The following is a 26,365-nucleotide window of genomic DNA, read 5'->3' as shown; positions in this document are numbered from 1 at the left end:
AGGCAGAAAGGGGGAGCATGAGGCCAGTGCTGACAGCCCTGAGCTCTGCTGGTCAATCCATACACAGCAGCCAGCACAGAGCACAACCTCTGCTGCAGCCTCTAGAGCTTTGCAACAAAGCAGACAAAACTGGTTCTGACACCTTGTCTTTGATAGCAAAATGAGAAATTATAATATTAAGAAATTTTCATTTGTATAAATATGGATCAGTAGATTTTTATACATACAGGTACATGTGATTTCCAATATAACTTCATTTTAAAAATATATTTAAAACCCAAAAGAATTAACAAAACTTAACATGGAATGTAAAAGAAATTGTAAGAAGCCTCATGCAGGAGGTTATAAAACCAGAACAACTGAGACTTTATGAGACAGGGGACATGCCCACTTGTGAACAGTATTAAAACATCAATTTTATTCAGAAATACAGAATACATTTCTGAAGATTTCCAGTTTACAAAAGTTTAAGACAAGGCTGGCTTTCGACATACAACCTCTTTTAAACCATTTAAGTAACGTCTCCATTTCAAGTTGACAAAACCCCTCAAAGAAAGAAAAAAAAGACAAATGAAGGCCACAGTCCTGTACTGGGATACATTCAGACAAAATCCAGCACAGTATTGAAATTCTTCCTGCAGTCCATATTTTAGTCCATGGGTGTAATATAACCTTGTGTTAATAAAAAAAATACTGCAGATCTACTAAGAACTGCAAGAAAAGCCCTTGTCTTACAATTTTATTTCCAGGCATTATATGCAAGGTAGCTTCCAATAAGCAACAGTTAAAAACAGTACTTGTCATTTGATCACCACATGAAAAAACACAGCATTCAATTTTTTCTTCATTTATACAATTTTAAAGATTCATTAAAAATCAGAATCAGTGTCCCTCCATCTTTCTCATCGTTAATAGTTTTCCTTATCTACTAAAACCATTTGTCTTTGCTACAATTTCTAAAAGGAAAGAGCACAAGATTAACAAGCTGCAGTATTAATTAAAGTGAGAGTCATCTCTTTCTTCCACTCAGTTCCTAAATCTATCACAAGGGCCCTATTAGCTGTATCAAAGTGAAGTGGTGTAAATAAAACTGATTTGGCTTAAAAGTAGAGGAAGAAGGAATGCAGTTATTTAAAACTTGCAATGCAGTCAGTGTTTTTGTATATGTCACTGCAGACAAGAGCCAAGAAAATTATTTACAGGCTCTCTTTTAAAAGCATCAGTGCCAGTTTTCCATTTCCAATACCAGAGAGGTAAATGGCAATTTACCTTACAAGGAACTTCAGATTACTATCAAGCAGAATCACTAATGGCTTCATTTTAAATACACAGCATGCTGATTTCAGCAGAGGTTACAGTTGAAGCTCCTGAATTTTATTTTTTTTTTTTTATATTTAAATGACCTTTCATTTAAATGCCTTTATTTACTTCAAGTAATCATTTTTTCAAACTCTTTTGTTCAAATACATTAATAGCTGCACTGAGAACTACTCAATACAGTGGTCACCATTCAGTACAGATGTGGAAACAGAATTTGGCTCTTGAAGAGAACTTTAATTAAATTTACTTTTGTATGAATAAGTCTGTGAAATAACATCCATTTGTTTAAATATTAAGTAGAAAGGAAAGCTCTTGGATGACTAACATCAAACTAAAAGGTTAAGAACAATTGCAAACAGGATGATCAATTCCAGTTTTATCTGCTAGTGAAAAACCCCCTACCACATGGTATTGGATGAACATTTAACTTCAGCCCTACAAGCTGCGGGATTTTCAATGAAATATTTAATTTCATCAGCACTTTTCCCAAGGATCCCACTGAATAATGCAGCATAATGCTGTATTAACATACTAGAAGTGATACACCATAAACAATTTCTGTGTAATTTCAGCAATTTTAAAGAAAATAGCCTAGCAAACCTGTTCTACAAACCAGAAAACTGGAGTAAGATGAGCCAGCCCAAGTTTTAGCACACCTTTTTTGAACAAACACTGAATTGCTGTAGTCCTTAAAGTTCAGCGGTCCCCACAAGTAACAAGGAAGAGGAAGACAAGACTTGTTGCTCTTTCTGGATCTCTACACAATGACACGTAACACCCAGAAATGCAGGTAACAGCTTTTCCAAACAACATTCAAACAGAAAGGCACAATCTCCTTTTAAGTTGTGTTGTCAAAAACTAGACAATTCCTATACAAAGATAAATACACCCTTAGCTGGAAGGGAAAACATCACACCATTAAGAACATTTTTTCTTATTTTTTGGTAAAGTCCAAATGGATTATCTTAATGCAAAAGTTACATGAATATATACATCCTGAAAGAGTATCTTTTATTTTTTAATATATATATGTACATATATGACAGTGACTGATACAAGACAGAAGAAACAGGCTATATTCATTCTTTTCCTACTTCTTAGCAATGCGAGGCAACACTTTTCAAATGCCATAGGCACACAGTATTTGGGCTGCACACCCTCTGGGGTCTTAGAACACACATGGTGAAATGCAATCCGCTGTGGAAGGCTTGTTTGAGGGGTAGTAGACACAAAGCTTTTGTTTCACTAATACAGCTTTAGGCAACTTTAAGATAAAAAAGATACCTAATTACAATGAAACTACTGCAAACTCTTCAATGGTGTCTTTTCAAGGCAAATACAAAGTTTATAAAACTGAAACAGAAAACCATTAAGGTTAATACAGCATAACACAGCTGTCTTACAGAGGCCAAGCAGAACCTCATTGAAAGGCAAGAGGGACGACAGGGTCCAGTGATCACAGGAGATGTCCCTGCACCCATCTGTACCATTAACTCATTCACATACTTGAGTCTGATCTACCTGTAAAATAAAGAATAGCTGTCTGCTCTGTGCAATGACAACAGCCTGCCTATGACCTTGGTCAGTCAGTAATAAAGCTAAATCCTGCTTTGTGCAGGACAGCATAATTACATTGCTTGAGTTCTCAGCAAGGATGAAATCTGAGCCACTCTTATACATTACTTTGCAAGGACCTAGGAGCATCTCCACCAATGCACTTCACCACAGGCTGCCTAAGCCTGTAATGAAAGCTGCCCTTAATCTGCTTCCAAAGTCAGCCTAGCCCATCAGCATTAGAATTCTCCAGGACTCCCCACCATGTCCTCAGTCCTGGAATGACCTGTGCTTGTAAACCTATCTGGTCCCTGCCTCTTGCATATTGTGGCAACAGACTCCAAAGCTGGAAATGAAAAAAAAAACCCAAAAAACACCAACCCAATAAACAACACCCTAACTCCCTCCCTGAAAAATCAGGTGTATTTGTAAGAACAGAGACTGAACTTGAGCTGTTGCCTCACCTACACTCCAAATTCTTGGGTTCTGAGCATGTAACCTTTGGGCAAAAGAATCTACCTTGCAAAGATGGGGAGGAAGAAAGCAGAAGGTGTTGGCAGTCAGCTTCCTTTATAAAGCAGAGTCTGTTTAATGACACTATTCTTTTTTACATAGAAAGAGCGGGAAATGTGGGATAAACAAACACAAATAATTTTTCAAGGCAAATTTCCCTCCAGAGAAGAGGAAGACACTGCACTGTGTTCTGTATACTGAGCATAAGTACAGCACTGCAGCGGCGTTTAATTTCACAGCTTCTTCCCTCTTGCCTCTCTAATTACCTTTAACCTCAGAGGTGCTTTCACATGGTGATTCACCAAGGTGCACTGAAACACTTTTGACAGGAGACCATTACAAGACTTATGACAGAACAGACATAAACAGTTCTGCTGCAGAAGCTACAATTTCAACCAAATGAACGTGAATAACGCAAACCCTGTGAAAAGCAATTAGCTTATCAAAACCAACACTTTGACATCAGAGTTCTTGTGGTGTAGAAGAACTAAACCCAAGTGATACACTCTGTACATACCTACACACAGGCAGGTATCCATGTCTGCTCACACACACGCTGTAGATGGGATGCCAAGCCCACACCTTTCACTGCATGACCTGCTTTCAGGTATTTTACAAATATAGCAAACTACTAATGTAGCAAGCTACATTAAAGCTTTCTGTGCTGGGTGTTTGCCTCAAAGCAGTTTTGGTGTTGAAGCTTTTGCTGGAACAATTTGGGGGCTTGTTTTGTTGTTCAGTTGTGGGTTTTTTTAAAAGGGAATACATGGAGTAATGTTATGCCACACAGGAAAAGAAGCCCTGCCCTGTTGTTTTGAGACGCTTCAGTGCCTCTGTACTCAGCCTTGACATTTGACAGATAAGCCAACCTTTGTGGTGCTGCTGAGACAATCCATGCAAATTTGGCCTAGATACTGGCATCTGAGGGAAAAAAAACCTGACTTAGAGTTGCTGCATCCTCACAAGCTTAAACCTCCTTCACAGTGAGAACATTCCAGGCCACGCAGAGATGGGTCAATAGGAGATTTTCTGCAGTTTGGGCACTGCCAGGAGACTGGCATTGGGCTCCAGATCTCCAAGCAGCATGAGTGCCTCTCATGTGCTTCAGTAACCACCAGTTGGCACCAGACAGTAACAAGAAACAGCTCCCACATTGAGAGGATGGAAGGCAGTCTGAAAACAAGTCCTTCTGGCACAGTTGTCCTGTGCAACTTCTGTAAATATTATACACACACATATATACATTCATATACAGTAAGCAGTCAAATAAATACACCACATCAGTTCTTTTGACAAAGCACTGATGTTTCTCTTCTGAACCAGAACTTGCTCACAGAAATACTCTGGAGAGATGATGCAACTCTACATTTAGGTCTCCTTGCTCTGCCTTTGATGAGCCCAAAATGCTGAATTCAAATATTAACTCAGTGTGAACTCAAAACAAGTCATCATTCAGGCAGGCACACGTCCCCCTGAAACCCATTAGCCACAGCAGATATACCCAGACAGTAAATGCCTTCTGGCCGCCTCAACTACTGGAGCAGTTACACTTCTCTTTCAGCAGTGTGGCTGATCAGAGGATCACTCTGATCTACTGTCCTCTCCAGCAGAGTTCTGTGCCCATCCACGCTGCCATGGGCATCTCTTGTCCAGCTGTCAGATGTGCCCACAGGGCTTTCTGCCACGGGGCTGTCAGTGCTGGCCAAGCTCCCCGACCGAGAGCAGTAAGGAGGAAGGTCTGCCTGATTAGGGGGTTCAGATTCAGAACAGTAAGGTGGTGGAGGAAGGTCAAACCAAGGTGGTCTGCTGTAAGACACACAACAGAGTAAGAAGTTACTGAAAACAGTGGGACAGGAGATTGTACACAGTACTCCAATGATGAAAAAGACAAACAGTATTTCTCAGCTTTTCAGTTATGACATAGATCAAGAGATCTCAGACCTGCTCACATTATTCAGGTAATTTCAAAATATCCACACCACCACTAGGAAGCAAGGTTTCTGGTCAAGGTGCAATATAGTAATTACAGCCAACCAATTTAACAATCCACACGCTGAGTTAGATGGCTGTGAACTGCCAACAAAGCTGGCTCAAAGACAGCTGTGCAAGAGGCAAAAAACTTTTCTGTTTAACATTTACTCCAGAGAAAACACTAAAAGAAGTCACATTAAGTGGTGAATTTACACCTATAGATGATGATGCCAGCAGAAGAAAGCTCCAAGGAAACTTCCACTAAGTGACAGAGATTAATGGCTTACAGTCTACAAATAAATAACAAACTGAATTCTCCACACTGACAAATCACTTTGGCTGTCATGAGATCACACGCAGAACAACTGTTAAGCAGGCACAGGAAAGATGAGCACTGCATTCAGCACTGCATTGTTCTGATAGCAAGCAAGTAAGGGTTGAGCAGATTGGAAACAGGCACTGGGAGCAATTAGCTCCAAAACTGCTGATGGTTTTATCAGCTCAGGTGAAAAGTGATTACAATCTGGACACCTGCTCATTTAGTTGTCCTTAATAATGAAAATATATCATAATTATGAAAGTCAACATTAAGACAAGGGACCTGCAGCCAAAAGCAGCAGAGAATAGGAATTTACAATTATTCTTCAATCCCATAGTTTGCATGTAAATACCAACAGGGTGATAGTGAACAATCTGAATTGTTAAAGTTTGTACCATATCCTTTTTAGGTACAGGGGATGTCTGCTTACAAGTTTTGTTTGGAAAGACTTTACAGACAGAGGATAAAATGAAGGTTAATTATCTACAAATTAAACCAGTGTCATAACTACATAACTCCAAAAGCATCACATACAAGCCACACCCACACCAAACTTCAAAGCACTTTCAGCTATTTAAATTAGGAAGAGTCCTTTCCAGAGTTCTGTTCTTTTCTTCTCTTGGTAAAAGGTAAAACAGTGCAAAGCAGAAGAATAATACAGCTCTTTATAAAAGAACTGACGAATGCTGTCACCTTTATATACTTATCATAAATGAACAAGGCTGTATTTTTTTCAGTGCTATGACCTACAACTTATCTGGGGTTTTTTTGGTGAAACTCCAAATTCAGTTTTCACATTTTGATTTCAGACTGGCACAGGTTATCACTACTAGACAAATTATACATTCTCCTGCCATTCTTAAAATCTTACTACCAATATGTGCTAAGAGACTTGACCTCAAATCCCTTTTAATATCAGTAACAGTAAACCGACCTGAGGACCAAGAATTTTTCACACACAGAATGAGCTCAGATTTACTGAAGCTTGACTCTGTGCAGGTGAGAGAAGCACAGCACTGGACTTCTGTCAACAGCAGCAGTAAGTGGGGAGCAGCAGCACAGGTGACCACCAGCAGAGGGATGCTTTGGGGAGGCCACACTCAGCTCCTGTACATACCTTTGGTCGAGCACAGCCTCTGAGTAAGACGGTGGGGAGTCCAGCTCCACTGGCCTGGGGTAGGGCTGGCTGGCCACGTACTGGATGCCGTTGTTGACGTTGTAGGTGACGCTGCAGTGGTGCGGGTGGTCGAGGACCACGAGGCGGGACAGCAGCACCGGGTGCTGCAGGCGATGCACCGGCAGCGTCATCAGATTGTTGCGCTTGCGCTGGTGGTGCAGCACCAAGGCCAGGAAGGCCACCACGAGCACGAAAATGACAGAGCTGCCAATGATGGCGTAGGTAATGCTCGGGTAGTAAAGCAGCTGATTTTCAGAGGTCACGTAATCCTGGCCGCTCCCTGCCTCTGCAAGACAAAAGGAAAAGGAAGCCTGAGATTGGTTTCAATATAAAATTGATTTTGTCCTACGCTGTGTTTTCTGCTAACACGCTGCGTGACAAAGAAAGTTTTTCCCTTTTCTTTCAGATTGTGAAAAATGAGCTCATTAAAAGCATGTGCATGCAAATTGGAGATGGTAAAGTATCCCTCAGTCCATCCTCATCCACAGTAGTGCCAGCATGTAAATTACTAGGGAGAGACAAGCTGAGAAAGAAGAAAATACACATTGTAGTAGGAAGCATGAGCATTATCATGGGATTATCTCCCCCACCCATACCTAACAGTCACAGCCTTGGTTTCCAGAGGTGAGATACCCAGTTCCAAGCCATAAGCACAATACTTCAGCTGCACTCAGCAAAGCTCACTAGAACCAGATATATAGAAGGCGCAACATGTTTTGGCTGTCTTTTTTTTTTTTACTTTACATTCCCCTGACACTATTTAAGCCCCACATCCACAAAGTCATGCAGCCATTGAGCAATATATTTTTTTGGGCAGGAATTTCTCTTTCTGTGCAGCCTGTAATTCCTTATAGCCTCAAACAGGCTATTCTGACATTCATCTACCTCAAGAAAAATATGAGGCTGAGTAAAAACCAAACCAAACAGAACCTCAAAATCCACACAATTGTGGATGATCCATCCAAATTCTTAATTTCCTACTGCAGAAGGCTGGCACAGTTAAGTCTTGGCATGTGATTTTCCTCTCTCTTCCTTATCAAGCAAAACTGCTTTTCAGTCATTCAGAATTGCAACAGAACCACTAACATATTTCTCTAACAACAGATAATGAAATATACACTGTGCCCAGCATAATGGAAGATATTTACTCAAGTGCCCATTGTTTTCATCCAAGATGCTTTAGGTATCTCTCTCTATTTCATTTTGGTTGTTCACTTCCATGGTTAAACATCAAACCACAATTTCCAGCATCAGTCAAAACAGCTTGTGCATTTGTCAGTAAAACAATACAACCTAAAATGGCTAATCCTTTAAACATCTCCATTTTAAAGCATACTTTCATAAGAAGAGATGAGATGGAAAAAAAAGACTATAACAGAACGAAGAAACCATGATCGCTTCATTATGAGAGTAGCGAGGCACTGGAACAGGTTGCTCAGAGAAGCTATGGATGCCCCATCCCAAGAAGTGCTCAAGGCCAGGCTGGATGGGGCTCTGAGCAACCTGGCCTAGTGAAAGGCTTCCCTGCTCCCAGCAGGGGGGTTGGAACAAGAAGGTCTTTATGTTTCATTCCAACCCAAGCCATTCTGTGATTACTGATCGTGCTACCAACTACGAAAACTACCACTCAGATAGAGCTGTTCCACCGACGATGCCACTGCAACCACAGACCAGATGCAAGCCAGACTTTTCCTGATACTTAGTGTAACACCTCAGGGAGGATCTTTGCTAACTTTATTTCCCTGTGCAGCCGTGCTAGAGAAAGCAGAAATCACTGTTTCCAGTCAACAGTTGGTCTCTGGCTCACTCGGCAAAGTGAACCAAGTCTGCATGAGGAATGTAAATGAGAACAGAAGGAAGGAAAGGAATTGACATGCATTAGTAATTTTAATTACAGCTCATCACATATTACTCTGGCTCCTTTAATATACTCCCTAAATTCAACAGCTGAGAAATGAATTCATGTCACACATTGCAGACAAGGGCCAGTGCAGGGAATATAATGACAAGCAGATCATTTTTATGCAAGTATCAAGAAGTTTATTTGCAAGGACTGACCCATGGATGAATACTAATACCTGCAGCAAGTGCAAGGAAGGTAAATCTATTATGACATCCCAGTAAAACACCATAAGACTCTCACTCAACTTGGCTCACTGGTTACAGTACATTGGCATAAGGCTGAAAACAGGATGCCTTTGCAGACCTGATGAGACCTTGCTAGTTACCATGGGGTCATTCTGCAGCAGCACAGACTCTTCTCTGTATAATCTCCATCTTACTAAGAAGGGGAGAAAAATGAGAAGGGAATTATCCATCAACTTTTTTCCCCAAACTTTTAAAGTTATCCACTTGTTTAGGATAACATCTTCTAGGTCCTACAAGAACCAGTTCTATAAATCCAAACAAGTTAACTAGACTGCTGAAGAAAAACTGCTTTGTCAAAAGTCAGATGGGATCTGATGACCAGCTTCAGAACAGTGTGAAACAAAACATCTCTTATCTGATTTTACAGTCCTTTTCATACAACAACCATAGACATTTTGCAGAGATTTGGGATAACTTTGCAGCGAACACGCTGTTTTGGAGATTTGGGATTACTGTGGCTAATGCAACATTTATTTACCAGTAACTCTATTCCTTTTTGGGTGTTCAGATCTGTTTCTCATATTCCCATTTAATTAATTGTCTTTCTGAAACCCAGAGCAATCTAAGGGCATGCCTACAGATCTTTGTAGAGGTCTCTGAACCAGAAGCAGAGGTATTAGGGTGCTGCTTTGAAAGTGCTGGCTGGTGCAACCTTTGAACCAGCCAAAGCAGCAATATTGCATTTGGGACTGGAATTAGCATCAGTTCAGCTAATTCTAGCCCATGTGTGTCCAACATGAAGCAGCACAGAGGAGTACAGATATATTCTGTGAAGAGGAAGGAATGTGGTTCATTTGTCAAGTGCTCTTTCTTGCACCCCAGGCAGAGCTGAGGATTTGCACAGAGACACCCTCCCCACACAAAGAATCCAGCTCCCTAGACATGCATAGTCTTTATACTTGTCCAGGAACACACTGTACCTGAGATGGAGTTCTAACCAGGAAGCTTTAGCTACCACTGAAACTAAATATTTTTTCACCACAAAAACAACATTACTCTTACCTTATTGGTGGATTTTCTGGGCCAGGAAGACATAACCTTAAGGTCCCTTAGCAATCCACACTCACAAGTGAAGTCCAGCAGCACTTCACTTTTGCTGTGATATAATTTATTCCACAAAGACCAACCTGTACCTAATCTCTCTTTTCTAGCAAGGCCAGTAAATCCAAGCCTGCAAAAGATGAAAGTAACATTACCCGAGCCTATCAGCACTGCTTGGCTTACAGTCCTAGAGAGGTGAACTGCCCTTAATGGTCTTCCAAATTAATGTTTGACAAGAACATTGCTCTATGGCATAGCTAAAACAAAACATAGTAGAGAACTAAGAGACAGTTTTGCATACAGGAGACTTTTGCATCAAGTTTTTGCTTTGTCTTCCTATGTACCTGATCATGTTAAATAAGTAACTTTTTAGAATTCCTTGATAACATTCTGTTTTTTTTGTAGAGCCTGGTGAATATTCAGAGGTTTGGAAGGGAATGAGGGGTACTGAGCTGAGACTGCCTGATGAACCTCTATCCATCTGGCACTCGATGTAAAAGGGAGAAGGTGAGATAAAGAGAGCACCTGAAAACGGTCTGTAGGACATGCATGACTACTTAAGGAAACAAAATCCATGACTCTTTAGCTCTGCTCTAATAACTTTCAGCAAATGTTTACACATCACAGAAGTAATTTAACTGAATTTCTTGGTAATTCAGTTATCGTCTCCCAGGAGAAGCAGGCATTATCCAGGTAGGTTTAAAAAGCTCTGTCTATTCTGCTACTAAGCGCAAACGTATGAAAAACAGTGAGTGGGCAAACAAATTTCATTTAAATTCATGGAGTATTTACTATTTTGTGCCTTTTTTTTCCCCTTAAGAAGATCCATTTTCTATCATGCCACATATAAACAGTTTATCAATGCCACTTATGCCTATTAAACCCCAGTATCTGGGAAATGCCAAATTCACAGATTAAAGATTTTTGGAGTGTAAAAAGCCTTGTGAACAATTTAGGAAAATACTGATAAAGGAAACATAGCAGGTTGTGCTTAAAAGTCTATTTTATTGACCGTGAACAAATTTGCTGTCTCAAAGTTTAAAAAAGATCTGAGAGTAACTGCATTAAGTCTGCCAGACACAGGGATGAGAGGCCATTATTTTATCTTTCACAATCCTCTGCTCAAGCCTGGCTTTTCACAGTTCATTGGAGAAAAAGCTTTTGAATACATAATCTGAGCAGACATCTGTAGCCTTAATGAGCACGAGTCACGGTCCATCTCCAACAAAGATGCTACTGTAACAACACATTTAAATTCCAACTGGTTAAAGTGCAGAGCTGCAGCTTGGAAGGTTAAAGAACAAAAATCATATGCAGACAGGCAGAGCCTCTGCACATTATTTACTTTTTGTGTTTGGAGTTCTTAGGGCATCCAGCTAAGTCTCTCAAAACTCTTATTAAATTTTTCATCCTTGATGATTTTATGTACCATTAAATGAGCCTTTCATAGATTTTTGTGCACTGAACTCTCAGAATGTTCTTTATTCTAGTTATGTTTTTCTAACTGACTTACCTTTTTTCCCTATTACCCTTCTCAGTGTTACAAACAAGATTTCTCTCAGACAACACAGCACCTTGACCTCATGAAGCCTCCTGCTAGGTTACCACTGTTCCCCTCCTGAACAGCTTCTCAGTTCCCATAGACACCAGAGACAAGCATTTGTTTTCAACTGCATTCAGAGCGTGTTTTTGCCCTGCTATGGCTTTCTCTGCTTCAGGCACAGAATAGAGATTCACTAATGGAAGTGTTACACATACTAAACAGATCTTATCTATGGGAATTGGCCAAAGGAATACAATATGATTACATTTTTGCTTGACAGGTACTTGGTAAATGGGTAAGATTTCTGGGAAGGCATCAGGATGAATCTCCTTTCAGGTATGTCTGTAAGTTATGGCTGCACAGACAGACAACAGGCACCTGCACAGATGTCGTGGCTTCAAATAGCACCAAGGTTATCCTGTGCTTAACTCCCTGCTAATCACAAGTGTCCCAAATGCCCACAGCCCAGAACCACAGCAAACAGAACAGCCCTTCATCCAAGAAGTTGGAGCAAAGGGTGGATCTATTCCCAGCTCTTGAAGTTGCCCATCAGGTAATTTTCTTCACCTCTGCCTGGCTAGCCTCACCTGAAAACTAGATAGTGACGTTCCCAGGACATTCTCCAAAGCTGTTTCATACTGACAAGAACTACATTTTCCTGAAAAGTGTTTCAAATATCAGTCAAAAGTCTTAAATACCATTGGATGCTCTGTCTTTACCTATTCTTTCAGATGACTGGAAAGACATCTGAAAGCCTGCACAAACACAGCAGGACCTCTTGATATGAAGAACTAGTTAGCTGTACATATATATTTATATATTTACATCACTATTGCTATTAGTATAGCAACTTCAGCTCAGAGCAATGAAACATAAATTCTCTGCATAATGCACTTTAGAGGCTCTGAGCAAAATAATGGTTACTGCTCCCAAGAATGTAAAGCTAAGTGTAAGACTTGGAACTATATATAGTTATAAAAGTAGCTAGCAAGACACAGATAAACTTAAGGACAGTAGCAGTCAGCAGAATTAGAAACAGTGCCAGCATGTCTCATTCAGTGCACCAGAATGGGTGCATTACCAGTGCCTTCCTCCCCAGACTTAAATCCTCCTCCTGACCACACGCTGCAAGAGCTGTGCTTTCAAGTCTTTGCAGCTGCTCTAAATGAGCAGCTGAGTCAGCCTGAAGATCAAGAGCCTCACCTCTCACATGCCATCCTTTATCTTCTGCAGGGCAGGATAATTACTCCATGCACTTCACACACACAAAGAAAAGCAGCAAACTGAGCAAATAAGTGGAGAACTAAGAAATACTTAGCAGTAGTCATAGCAACCAAAGTTCTAAAATTAACTTGGCAGCAATGTAAAAACCTGCAAAGCCAAAACCTGCCATAAAGCACAGAAACAAAAGGTCCAGGCTTGGCAGCTGGAGGGAGCCCAAGGAGGAAATTAAAGTGTTACTCAGAAGTAATTTAGAATTACTCCAGCACTGATCTATGCAGCAGTTCCTGGACACATGATAGGATAGTGGTGTACTTTGATTAAATCATAGCCACTAAAAAAACCCAGCCCAAAAGAGGGGTAAAATATCTGGTTAGTAAATGTAGGGTCACCATTAACAAGGCTACCATGAAATTAGTTACTATAGAGTTCTGGTAACATTTTAGGACAGGAAGATGCCACTCAGGAAGAGTATGGGGCACTGAAAGCTTTAAGGGCTTGTGCTACTATTGGCCCCTCCAAGCACTAAATTAAACCTGCTCTGCAGAAAGAAAATCTCTAACTGCACCCACCAGAAGGCTCTTTAGTAGACCAAGTTATAAAATAAATCAAGAATCTGCTTCAAAGACAGAAAAACAGTATTATCTTCATAGCATAAACATGCTCTGGTGCTCTTGCTGAGCATGACATGACAACTACACATCTCCCAGGCTCTAGCGCCATTTCAAACAAGGTGCCTAAGCTGAAGATAACAGCCACTGATCCTGAAGCATAGCCTGCTCCTTCCTCCAATCTCCCAAGAGATATTCCAGTCTCACACAGTATTCTTCAAGTGCATAAAAAGTCCAGGTTTGGGGTCTTTGGCTGCTGTGTAATCTCTTGTGTACCATTAGTGAGTAGTATAGGACAGTCTTGAAAGTTAAAACAATATAATATTTTAATGGGGATGTTAACAGAGCTATAAAACCCAACCAGCAAGACCCAAGCATACTCAGTCTCCAATACTTAAGGAGTAATGGACATACACTAGAATACAAGTTCCACCTCATCATGAAAAAGAATTTCTTTACATTGAGGGTGGCAGAACACTGGAATAGGTTGTCCAAGGAAATTATGTCATCTCTCTCTGGAGACATTCAAGAGGTCACTTCTAGCCCTAGTGATTCTTTGATTCTGTAACATCAGCTTCATCTTCACTTTAACTAAAGCATACTATTTTCTACCAAAACCCCTTGGCATCACTGGCAAATGTATGTGCAAGTGCACTGTGCTGTCTTCTGCAAAGGTTAATTGGAGCTCTGAGCCAGGAAAGAACCTGGACATTGTATCAGCTCCCTGCCAGTGCAAAGGCATGCCCTACCTTGATTAATTTTGAAAGGTCATCAGTACAATTCTAAGCCAAAAGTATTATGGAAAACAGGTTTGGCAAAGGCCGTGGGTGGCTGTGCCTTTCCTATTCTCTAAGTATTTAGAATCCAAGTTTCCGTGACATACTCCACTAATATTCCTTGGAATCATGTGAATATCTAGGAGGCAGAAAAACCCAACAAATAAAAACAGAAATTAAACTAATTAAAATGAAAATTTGTGGATGAAATGCTTGTGTTTTTATCATCTATCAACTGTGAAAAGAAATTACACCCATTGCAAAACTGTTACCAATTCATCTTGAGTGATCTATATGCCTGGAAAAAATGCATGTTATTTCAGCAGAATGTCTGGGAAAAGCTGAATGTGGGGTGCTGTGCAGGACAGCTGAATTGCATTTTTATAGTGTTTATTCTGGAGGCTGGCAAGAAGAGACACACAGTGCTCAGCTAGAATGTGCACATTAACTTTTTCCTGGGTGCTGATTAGTGCTATGAACAGCTGGAGCATAAGAAGGATAATAAGGCTTGAAGAAATACAGCGCAGGATTTATGGAGCCTGCAGTCAGGTATACATGGCAAGAAATACTGCTTAAATGTGATTTAAATCTATTTTAGAGTAAGTTTATAATCAGTTTATAAATTTAGTCTAATTGTTCAAGAACTGTATTTTAATGGCTCTGATTTTTGAAAAAGTATTGGTACAACATCCATGTCCTATTTTACATATTAATATTGTCAATCCTACTTATTTTCCAGAATTGTGGAGATGTTGCCAGATACACAGTACACATAGTTTCACTTGTTCAAGAAGCTACTAACAATCTAGAAACCATGAGCAGGTAGTGATCCCAAATTAAAAAGAAACAAATCTGCAGAGACAGAGAATACCTTCCAGGTCACCTAATCCCTTTCCATCAGCCATTCATTCATACCTACTCAATGCCCCTTCAATGACTGGCTCCAGGATGCCACAGAAGAAACCAGCAGCAAATGCACTCCAGCAAGAGCCTGCAGGCCACCCTCTGGCCCGACGAATCAAAAGGAGACTGGAGAGGAAAGGAAAGACTACAACAACTGAGCAATGTGGGTAGACACTGAGTCCAAAGCAAGATTAGCTCAGTGCTTGGCTCCAACAGACAGTGCACCTGTGTGAAGTTACATTCTGAGATGATTTCCCTCTTAAAATTATCTTGACTTTGCATTACATTTGTTTGACATACAAACTAATGTTTCCCTTAGGCACAAGTTTTGTAAACTCAAGAAACTCCTGCCAAACAGTGGCCTCAGTAGCTTCACTGTTCAGGTTCCAGGAAGGTCTTAAGAAACATTGCACCTGGCTGCAAACCAAATTCTAAATATTTCCTTACATATTATATGCACATACATACAACAGGGGAAAAAAAAGAGCAAAACACAACAGCAGAGAGGACAGCAATTGGCTGTGAAAGCAGCTCTTGCACCACCCTTTTTGGCCTTCCTGATCACAAGACCCAGACTGTCAAATGCCAGAGAAAGAGAGAGGGAGGAAGAAAGAACAGAGAAGCAAATGAGGCAAAGAGAAGAAAAAGAAAAAAGCTGCATCTGAAAGCTAGTGTACACAAATGGGACGCTAACAAGCATCTGGAAGGCATTAACACCAGGAAGAAGATAAACATGTGCTTTTCACCCTCTGATAAAAATCTCACTTGATCAGAAGAGATGACACTGAAAATAGGGAGTGGGAGGGAAACATTCAAAGGCTGTGGCTGCTGTGGCTCATTAGAAAACTGAAAGCTTTTCAGGGGGGTCCAAAAGGCTCTGCTCTGAACCTGAAACTATTCAGTAATTACCTGAATGACAGAGAATGATTATTCAGCTTGCTGTTAGGCACATCAACCCAGCTAGACGAGATAAAATTTAAAACTTATTTTAAAATAGCAGAAATGGTCAGGATCACGTGCAGTCAGGTGTCAGCAGGGAACGGTATGTTCACTGGCAGTGAAAAATACAAACCCAACAGAATCTAGCTCTAGCAAGGTGTGTGCTCAAGCATATATCCAGCTCAGGACATCACACTTTAAAAAAAAGAGCAAAGGTGAATCATAGCTTGATGGAGAACAACATGAAGATGCCCACATAGACACTAACTACCAAGAAGGGATTGTTTAGGCTGAAGAAAACATTGCAGGGAAGCCTATAATATGTTACAATACAGAAGTTTGAAATTAATGAGAATCAAAACCATGCCTGCTATAACAATGTAAGCGCATGGCTTTCAAACACTGCAGTGTTTGAACAAACACTGAAGTGTCCCAAATTACTAATGTGAGAAATCATAGCTTTATTTCACACATCTAATTGATTAGAGCTGTCACCTCTGTCAGTGAATAAACACTAGTAGCACCATGTGCCTCCATGCCTAGATTTCCAGTTACACTGATCACTCCATAGGGACTATCATTCCTGTAAGTCCTCAGGAGAGTTTCTTAAAGTTTTTCTGATGAATATAAAAAAAAATTCCTATAAATTTAAAGTATGTACAATCCAGGCTGAATTTGAACCACTGACCTCCAAAGGGAAGGCACCACAGTAACTTACTACCTACATGGGTAGCTCTGGTGTGAGGTGCAACTTGGAAAGTGGCAAGGAGAATGCAGCACTGGAACAGATCCCCTTGAGCTAGCAATGGTCTAGCTGTGCTTTGGAAATACCCTGACACCTCTGACAGTCCTGAATGCTTACACTGGCCTGCAGTCAGAAATAACAACACTTTCACCCTGCCAATCAAATAACCCAAAACACCTCAAAGAACCTAAATTTGGGTTATTTCTCCTGGTGAGCTGACACACCTGTGTTTGTTTCACCAAACCTGTCTTCAGATGCACAGAAAAAATACGAAAAACACCTTCTAACAATGAGGATGGTGGCCCTCTTGTAAAGAGCTTTATATCACTTGTTACATGATCCCATTATTCTCCCAAGTTCAGTAGGAGTTCATACTTCATTGACAAATCAATAAATTCTGTAAGCCTTAGAAGCTAACCATGCGTCCGGAACGGAAGGAGGAGCTCAGCCCCTCCTTTAGAGTGCAGAGGATACTTGGACACCTTTACCCTGTGAATGGACTTAGTATAATATTTCAGACAGTAAATCAAGATATTATAGTACCTGGGACTTGATCCAGAACCTTTTTTTTTGAAATATGCATTATAAAAATTTTGGTCTCACTTCAGCAAGTTTTCATACAAATAAATTAAGCAAAAAAATATCTTTAATTACAGAACAGAGAAAATTGCTGCACTTGATGAAAGGCTGTTTATTCAGCACTGACAAATGCAGCCTAATGAATGTGAGAGTGCCAGATTTTATTATTGCTGAAGATGTAGTCTTGCTTTTTGTTTCCAGAGAGATTGTGGAAACATTTATTTTCCCTTTGACCCTGGCTGACTGACTAAACTAGTCATACTGAATTGTGCAATTCTTGATATGAAAAGCATGTGTACAATGCAAGAAAGAAAAATGTATTTTAAAATTTGTATTAAGAGGCAAGAATCATAATTATTAATCACTATGTCAAGATAATTACTGTATGCAAGGGCAAATGAAGAGATTTTTGGTGGCATACTTATAGTTCTCGTTCTGCCTGAAAAGACTGGAGGCAAATAATAATGATTAGTACAGCTTAGCATAGTTTAAAAGGCACTGAATTAGCTAATGTGTCACATGAGAATGAACCTTTATTGACAGAAACTTCAGCTAATGCATAGCAGTGGTAAAGAAGGTTAATAGAAAACTGGCTTATCACAAGGAAAGGATATTAACTGCATTATGGCATGATTCTGCAAAACCCCAATGAAACCATGTTTGAACACTGGCAGCCTACTTTGGCCAGCTTACTTGAAGACAGAATTAGGTTGATGGAGAGTGCAGCCTGAGAAACAAAGATGATGAATGGGGGAAACAGGGCTTAAATATCAAGAGAGAAAAAAGCATGCTTTATTTAGTATTGAGAAAATATTACTAAGAGGAGATATGACTGAGGTATTTATAATAGCCTCTGGTTATAAAAAATAAGCTCAGTGACTAATTCTTAGATTATTGGACAGATCAGAACTAAAGGTGAACAAGGGTAAAAGGGAAAAGATGCAATACAAATTTAATGAAACACTTCTCTGGAAGAAGAGAAAATAGGTAAAATGATGCTTCATGACTAAATTTAAACAAAAGCTGGGGGACTGTGTGGGCTGGGTAAAAGCTTCTAGGGAGCTAATTTGTAATAGCTGAGACATGTTTCCACTTACACACACACAAGCATCTGCTGCAATTTTAAAAATCACTCTTAACAAAGGTTAAGAGTTTATCTAATTTGAAAGAGGAAGAAACAAAATCATTTACTACTACTCCTTTATAGTACAGATACAAATGACCAACTACAGTATTTTTTAGCACTATTCCTTTAAGTATTTAAAGACAAATCACATAAATGTTACAGTAATCCAACAAGATAGGTAAACCTATTCCATACCTAAAAAGCAAGACTTAAATTAATAAAACAATTCACTTCAAGTTGCAGAGCTAAAGATTGTCAGCCAGGATCAGAAACTGGGAATTCTCAGCTTCCATCAGCCATACCCTGCTCTCCACACACACAAAGACTTTAATGAATTATTTACTTTTTCTTTACTATCAAAGAGGAGGCAGCTTTATTACTTTACTCTTAAGGTGCATTTAATTATCCTTGAGCAACCCAGTCCTGTCCTCCCCAGCACTCTATGGTATTTTAACAAGCTGTCTATATACAGTGTTCACACATTAAAGATGGAGGCTGATTTAATATGCCTATGTCTCAGCTTAAAAACTTGTTTAAACTCAAATTAGGAAAGAAAATTAAAAGAAAAAAAACCACCAAATCACACTGGATTCTAGTCTAAGTGGAACAAATTAAGTATCTAAAAAATACTGAATAAAAATGCATAACAAACCACAGACACACACTGGTCTGCATGACTCCTTGCTCCCTTTACAAACAGTGTTAATTTTTCAGCAGATTTTATAGCTGCAGATAAACACCCCATAAACAAAGACCTCTGGATGCTGAAGGCCTGACTGATTCTAACATAACTATTTAGCAGTCACTCTTACCTTGTGCTTGATGGTTCCTCTGCATCATGCTCACCCGCGCAATTCTACATCCTTATTTTTGAATATTTTAAATACACACATACAACAAATTGTGCAATTTGCTTTCATCAGGCTTTTCACAAAAGTTTCAAGAGCTGTAAAACTGGAACATACTGGTTACCTGTAATTCATAAAGTGACAGATGACCTGGGAGACCTCTACCTAGGAAAAATAAAACCTAAAATGCCATTTTCACACACTGGGGTGTAACTATCCTGCCTTGGGAGTGTCACTGCAGTTTTGAAGGGATTAAAACAAAGAGTAGTCTCCATAACTAAGCCAGCTAAAAGTTTAATTAAATACAATTGCTTGCTGTGCTTCCCTTCCCCAAACAGCCTCATACATATTTATCACTGTAATTACAGCAGTAAAAACCTCCACAACTAATTATGCCATGCTTCTCATCTTCTGTATGCCTGGAATTTTTTACATAATTACTACTGAAATTAATTGCAAGTTAGTTAATTTTGCACTTTGTCCTTTCAAGCTTAATTGAAAATTAAAATTTTTCAAACCAGTCATTCTTGAAAGCATGGTTCTTTTACCTCAGATGGTGCCATAACCAAAATGCTATTTTAATGGCTTTTAGTAATACAGCAGAGGGGAGTAGTGTAAATGTTATCATTTAAAATAAGAGAGCGTTGCTCTAATGCATATGTACCATATGCTTGGTAGTGCTACACTTTCCATAGAATTTTCAGCCTGCCCAGTGGCCCTTGGCCTCTGGTGCAGTGCATTAGCATGTCATCCCTTGAGGCAGAGACTGCTATCAGCCACACTTAGCTTAGATAAAGTTCAAATGGAATTTCATTTGACTATGGTTTAAGCATTGTGCTAATATTTTAAGGGTGACTATTGATTTTGGATGTCTAGTTCTACAACTGATTTTGAAAAAGTAATGAACATTTCCTCCCTTAAGAGGTAGGGAAGAGGGCAAGAGCCAAGATTTGACTTGATCCAGAAAAATAATTGCCCAAAAAGTTTTGACTTAGCCCAGGAAGCACACAGTGTCCTCGTTTTCTAGGGTAGTCTCTGCAGTCAATTGTGATTTACTGATTTGGGAGTGCCTTTAATGAAGAACAACACAAAATCTTCCTGTCAACTAAGGAAGTATCTTGATGCCATGCTGTGACAACAGACAGAAGATGCAGAGCCCCTGGATGGGGATCCCAGCAATTTCCAAAACACAACTGGCACGCAAAGAGGACCAGTGACACATCTCAGCAAACCAGGGGATATTTCAGGGGCCAACACCATATAGTCCCATGTAACTCAGCCCACTATTTTTATTATTTCAGTATTATTTTCATTTAAACCCATGTCCTTAGGATCTTATAATAGTGGCAATATTAGTGGGTTTTGCCCACTCAAATAATTCATTATTGTTTTAAACAAAACAACGTCTTTATTTTAAACACCTTTTCAATCGTAACTTCAAAGCTTCAATCTTGCTGTGTTTATTTTTTTCCGTCTGTCAAGAAATCTTGCAAATTTCTAATCAGATAGAAGACTTTCAAAAGCATAAGGGAACTTTGCTAGGAGAGCAATTGTTCCTTACTCCTTCACTATAAATCTCCATAAGCCAATGACTCCATGGGTAATTTTTCCCTTACAATCTTTTGTTTTCAATTTCTCTAGAATCTTTCAATTCTGTAGAAATATTTAAATTTCTGTAGATTAGTTCAATATCTTGTTGCAACAAAAATCAGGGTGGTTGGGGAGTAATTAAAAAGGTAATGAATAAGAAAAATCACTGAAAGTCAAGAGTCCAAGAATGCCAAGAAAGTTCTTTCAGCAAGTGTCAAAGACCTATGACAAGTGATCCCTTACCAGTAAATGAATACAATATTTGTTCTGTCCCAGTAGACTAAGAGCTGCCAGTGAGTAGCTGTGAACCTGTGAGCCACATGTGTGTTATTAGCTATGAGGTTCTGAACAAACTAGACTGGTACAGTGTCAGAAAGCAATGATTTCAGTTTTACAGATAATTTGCATTTCAATGAGGAAAAACCCTACTTGTTTATTATGTCCAGTTTAAAAGTTGAAGCAAAACACAAATTCACTCACCCATTTTCATAGACTGACTATAGTTCAATACTTCTACCCACATAAAATTGCAAAGCTTTTTGTAAATCAGTCTCACATTTTCTTAACCAAAGAAACTTCATTCTGGTAGCAAGTGTTACACAGATGTATACACAAAAATACAATGAATGATTTGGTGTGAAATTCATGATATTTTGTACTCTGCATCTTTATCTGATGAAAGTCGTCTATGCTCTTATTTGAGCCTCAGAAAACACGGTTCAAAAATTTCATGCTAGTTCAGATGTTCTAAGGATTTCTCAGTGCATACCTACATACTACACTAAAAAGCATTTTTAAAACTTAAAAAGAACAAGGAAAAAAAAAATCTGTCAGTGTTACACATGTTGACAGTCATTTATTTCAACTACCCCACCACAATACTTCTGCTTTAATTAAACATTAAATCAGTCAAGTAGGCATGCAGATTTAATTACTGCTGTGGTTTAAAATGAGCTTATTTTCCCTTGAAGCCAGTGAAGGTTAGCAGGATGACCTCAGTATAATGGAAAATCCTCAGTCTGGCAGGATGCTGGACACAAATTTGTCCCTTATGGCACAGTTTAAATATCATTCTCAGTAATACAATGCTCACAAAGAAGTACAGGCTTTACAAGTTTAATCCAAACATACCTGAGGTCTATGGCAACTGAATATTTGAAGGAAATAAATCAATCTCTTTTAGGGAAACAGCCTATTCAGCATTAACTTTGTCAGCCCAATAAGAGTGGACCTGATGCAGAAGTCCCCAGACTTCTTCATGTCTGATTGATACTTTTCTCCTCTGACTCATCACTGTGACCATTTCAGCCATCTCAGTGTGGGAGTCAGGGTCAGGTTACTTCAAGTGGAATGGTCAGAGCTCTCTTGGGGACAATGGGTGGTACAGGAAAGGGGAAAGAAAAGAGGAGTCTTTCAGGCCACATGATATCAGTTCAAAGCAGCTCCCATCAGACATGAGAGTGAGGCTTGTCACCTTAAACAGAGTCTTGTCCTGTTCACACCAGGGGATTGAAAGAGACCAAGAACACACCCACCACAATGACGGTAAGAAGTTCTGTTGTCTCCTGAGTTACGTCCTGCAGGGACTTCTGGGATAGCTGCCAGCAATCTGAAACCCACCCACTGATTTCCAGACCTCTTTGAAGGATGATTTGTGTATACCTTCATCCTTTTTCTGCACTAAGATTTTTGACCAAGAATCCCAAAGGCTCTATGTCAGATGCAGACAGTGATTCTGGTTCTGGGCAAACCTCAAGCAATGAGGGCAATTACCCGCTTAGTGACAGATCTGAGTAGTTGAAAACAGGGCAAAGCTGTTTAGTAGGAGGCAACTACAGACGTTTGTATTTATTAAAAACCTAAGTATGCAGTGAAAAGCAACTGGCAGCCGAGAAGGTACTTAGTAACAGAGTCCTCTTGCATTTAAAAATTGCAGATGTTCCTGAGTATCTTTGCAACCCTACTCTAATACTCTGTCTAGACAAAAACACCATAGAATGTATAACATATGACACTTTCTATATCCTCTGTGGGGATTCAGCAATAAATCAGGTTTTCAGACTCAGAAAAATTGCATTCTTTTGAAAGTGACTTGCCAAATTTCAGTAAAGGAAAGGTTTTCTGCCCTTGGGAACAAACCCATGATGCTTTAAGGATGAGTACCAAGAGATCATATCCAGGAAAATAACTGAACCAGTTTTGAAGTAATAGGACCTGTAGAGATCAAGGAGAAAACAATGACATTCTATGCTGCACACCCTCTTTTTAATGCTGCATCTTACACAAACACTCCAAACTTGACACTCATTGTACAGAACAAATATTATGCATGTTCCTCATTGCATGCTAATTCTGTAACAGAACTGCAGCATTATGACATTCAACACAAAATCAGTATTCTTCCATTCTCTTTCTTCACTAGCATCTGATAACAAAGGCAATTGGGGCTGTGATTCTTTCATCTCCCCAAGTTACTGAACCTACCGTCTAGGTTGAGACCAAACAATTACAGAGTTCACCCAGGAAACAGGAGATGCCAAGTCTCATCTCTTCTGCAAGGACTGCTTATGCTTTCCTATACATATAAATACATGAACCCTACTTATGGAGATTGGAACACAGAGCTGCCTCCTCCCACACCTCTTTTGGATCATCCTCCCTCTTTCTCTCCCTTACCAACCCAAGGACTCTCCAATTCCCTCCTACAAAGCAATAAAATGATATAAAAAGAGTGTTTCCACCCATATACCCTGAAGCTGTAGAGTTCAAGGTTCTCTCTTAAGGTCTTTTGCTCATAAACATTTTAGGATGAGGGCAGCAAGGTGTTCCATTCTCCAACAAAGATTTAACTAACCCTGATAGAGAATGAAAGGGAAATTCAGCTTATCCTGAGTATTTCTGAGGTAAGTGAATGCAAATGTTACATTTCTGGTGGAAATTAATCCTGTTTGTGCACGTGAGCCCTTCACCTTGGGAGTCTGATAAATGAACTCCAGCTGAGAGCATCTCAGTCAGAGACATGTGTGAAACCAAAGCCAAACTGCTTTGCTCCATCCAAATGGAAGCAGATACAGAACACTTCAGCTGCATTAATCCAGGTCCCTCTTTGGACTAACTGCTTGCTATACAGTGGCACAGACCTTTCAAAACCACATCCTTCTCATTCAGTTATCTCCACCATTATCATCAGCGTATTGTAGAAAGATTAGCAACAAACTTTCTTTCTGACTATGTCTTTGGCATAGTTTCTTTATTGAAACTCTAATGAAACTAATTCATTTGCTCACTAGTTGTTTGTTGTTCCACTGCTAACAGGATATACAGCATTTCACTCAATGAACTGTACATCCTTATTTAACAATCCTTTATACTGCACTATTTTTAAATAAGGGACCAAGTGAAAAATCTGCTGCATTACATCATACAAGGCAAACACTTTCTTAAACAAGGAGAATTTGCTTTCATATGAAGCCCACAGACCAACTTCATTGGTTCTACTTACTTATACTTGCTGAATGCATGCCACAAAGCATAAGTATTTGCATGGCAACACATGGTGTGTGATAAACATCTTAAATACTTTATGGAAATTCCTTCTTTTCCAGCTCCTCTCCATCCTACACCTGAATTTTTAACACTTCAAGGGGTGACTTAAATAAACCCCAACTCAGACTGAATTGTATGAACGTAGCCCAAGGTTCTGACTTTCTCCTGTAACTAATGACACCCTTATAAAGCACATAGTACATGCTCCTAACTATTTTTCTTGATACCCTATAGTAAACCAGGTATTCTGGAATTTTCCTTTCACCCCTCTGCTCTGACAAACTCCTGATCATTAAAATATCAGAAAAAGATGCAAGCAAGTGCTTTCACCTGTCTAGAAGAATATTTTGAGCTAGGCTGAAAATCCAGAAACAGAAGATACAGACCTCCACTATTCAAGCCACAACATGTCCATGGATGAAGTCTGTTGTTCATTACCAAAAGCTTTTTGGCAGGAAGAAAACATGCCAGGAACCTGTTCTACAGTAATATATGTACATGTATATGAAAAAGAACACATCTGTTAAGACTGTATTAATGTTCAGTTTTGATTGCTCTGGACAGACAGTTAAAAATTAACCTGCACTGTGGACTAATAAAAAACCCCAAACTTTCTATCCCTTCTAGTTAATACAGATGCTTTCTCCTCAGGAAAAAAAACACTTTTTTTCTGTAACACACAGAATTGTGAGCGCAGGTTTGCTGTTCTGCCTCGTGGTTATACTGTGCATTTAAATCATACACCATTTAAGATAAAATAATATGAAGTTTATGATCCTGTCAGTTTTTAAAAGCTAATGATATGTGCTACTTAAAGCAAACTGCAAGCCCAGTGGGAGGCATTATAATTAATACAGTTTGTTCAAAGAAAAACAAATGCAATTCCCCCTCATCTGTCAGCCAGCTGCACTGCAACCTGAATGCAAGGAACATGGAACAATAAAGCAAGAGTGTGAGAAAATCAGACAGAATTGGGGCTCAACAAAAGCAGTAAGAATATAAGCCAACTGCATCAATATCAGGCAGAAAGATTTTGAGTTTGTAACACCTATTTAATAAATATAAAATTTCCCCATCTGTTCTGATTTCAGGTTTATCTTTCCTAGCAGAGATTACAAGGCAATTTTGAAATGCTCCCTCCTAAGGAGAGCTCTTAAATTGTAATTATAAATTATGAGAATTTGCAAATTCAGGCACAGAGAAAAAGTACAGTAGAAAACAGGGGAAAGAACAAAGGAAAGTTTGCACAGCAGAATAGGCCATAGGAATTTCTCCCCAGTCCCTGAAATCACACCCACACCAATCAGTGGGTCCCATTAGCCCCTAATCTGATATTGATTTTAATCTCATTTACACCAGATTAATTGCTACAATACCAGATGACTTACTATTCATTTAAAATGGAGTATGTTATACTCAGATTAGGTCCTTAACATTTTGACAATCTTAATATTGATTCCCTCACGGCATCTAGTCTTGCAGAATTCCTCTAAGGACATCTACAAAGCCATTATTTCAATTTTTTTTTTTTAAACAACACCACCCACAAAATTTAAAGACTGGCTGTCAAGCATTCACAACAAATTTGATCAGTACTTGCTAACATTTTCATGCTCCAATATTAGTATGGTACTTCCAAGCACTTGCTGAGGCTTGAAACAACAGACACATTTTAGTTTTCGCACTGATGCAAATGTAAATTTTTTTAATGTGCTGTGCTGCTGACGTTAGACAGCCTTCATCTCAGTGAGAAACCAGTCCTGTGGACTGCAGGTTAGCCAACAGCTTCCAGATAGGACATGTGCACAGGTACCCTTGGTAGAAATCTACCTAGACAATGGCACAGCCTCCTCCCCTCCTGCTGAGCCCAAGTGATCCCAGAGCTGCCAGCTGAA

At 39.4% G+C, this 26,365-nt stretch overlaps 1 protein-coding gene across 3 annotated transcripts in view; it reads right to left on the bottom strand.

Moving 5' to 3' along the window:
* Positions 1-285: 285 nt before the first annotated feature.
* LDLRAD3 (low density lipoprotein receptor class A domain containing 3) overlaps positions 286-26,365 on the bottom strand; it is a 107,564-nt gene continuing 81,484 nt past the window's right edge. For all 3 annotated transcript variants that reach the window (XM_059475244.1, XM_059475246.1, XM_059475245.1), the window contains 2 exons: positions 6,795-7,140; positions 286-5,193 (listed from right to left, as the gene is read on the bottom strand). In XM_059475244.1, coding sequence (XP_059331227.1) covers positions 4,932-5,193; positions 6,795-7,140 — 608 coding nt within the window. In that variant the 3' untranslated portion in view covers positions 286-4,931. The remainder of the gene's footprint in view (positions 5,194-6,794; positions 7,141-26,365) is intronic.

This window comes from Ammospiza nelsoni, chromosome 6 (assembly GCF_027579445.1).
Source record: "Ammospiza nelsoni isolate bAmmNel1 chromosome 6, bAmmNel1.pri, whole genome shotgun sequence".
In the NCBI taxonomy this organism is placed as follows: Eukaryota; Metazoa; Chordata; class Aves; order Passeriformes; family Passerellidae; genus Ammospiza; species Ammospiza nelsoni.
The sequence above is the reverse complement of the archived record's forward strand: the minus strand, read 5'-3'. Positions and strand labels throughout refer to the sequence as shown.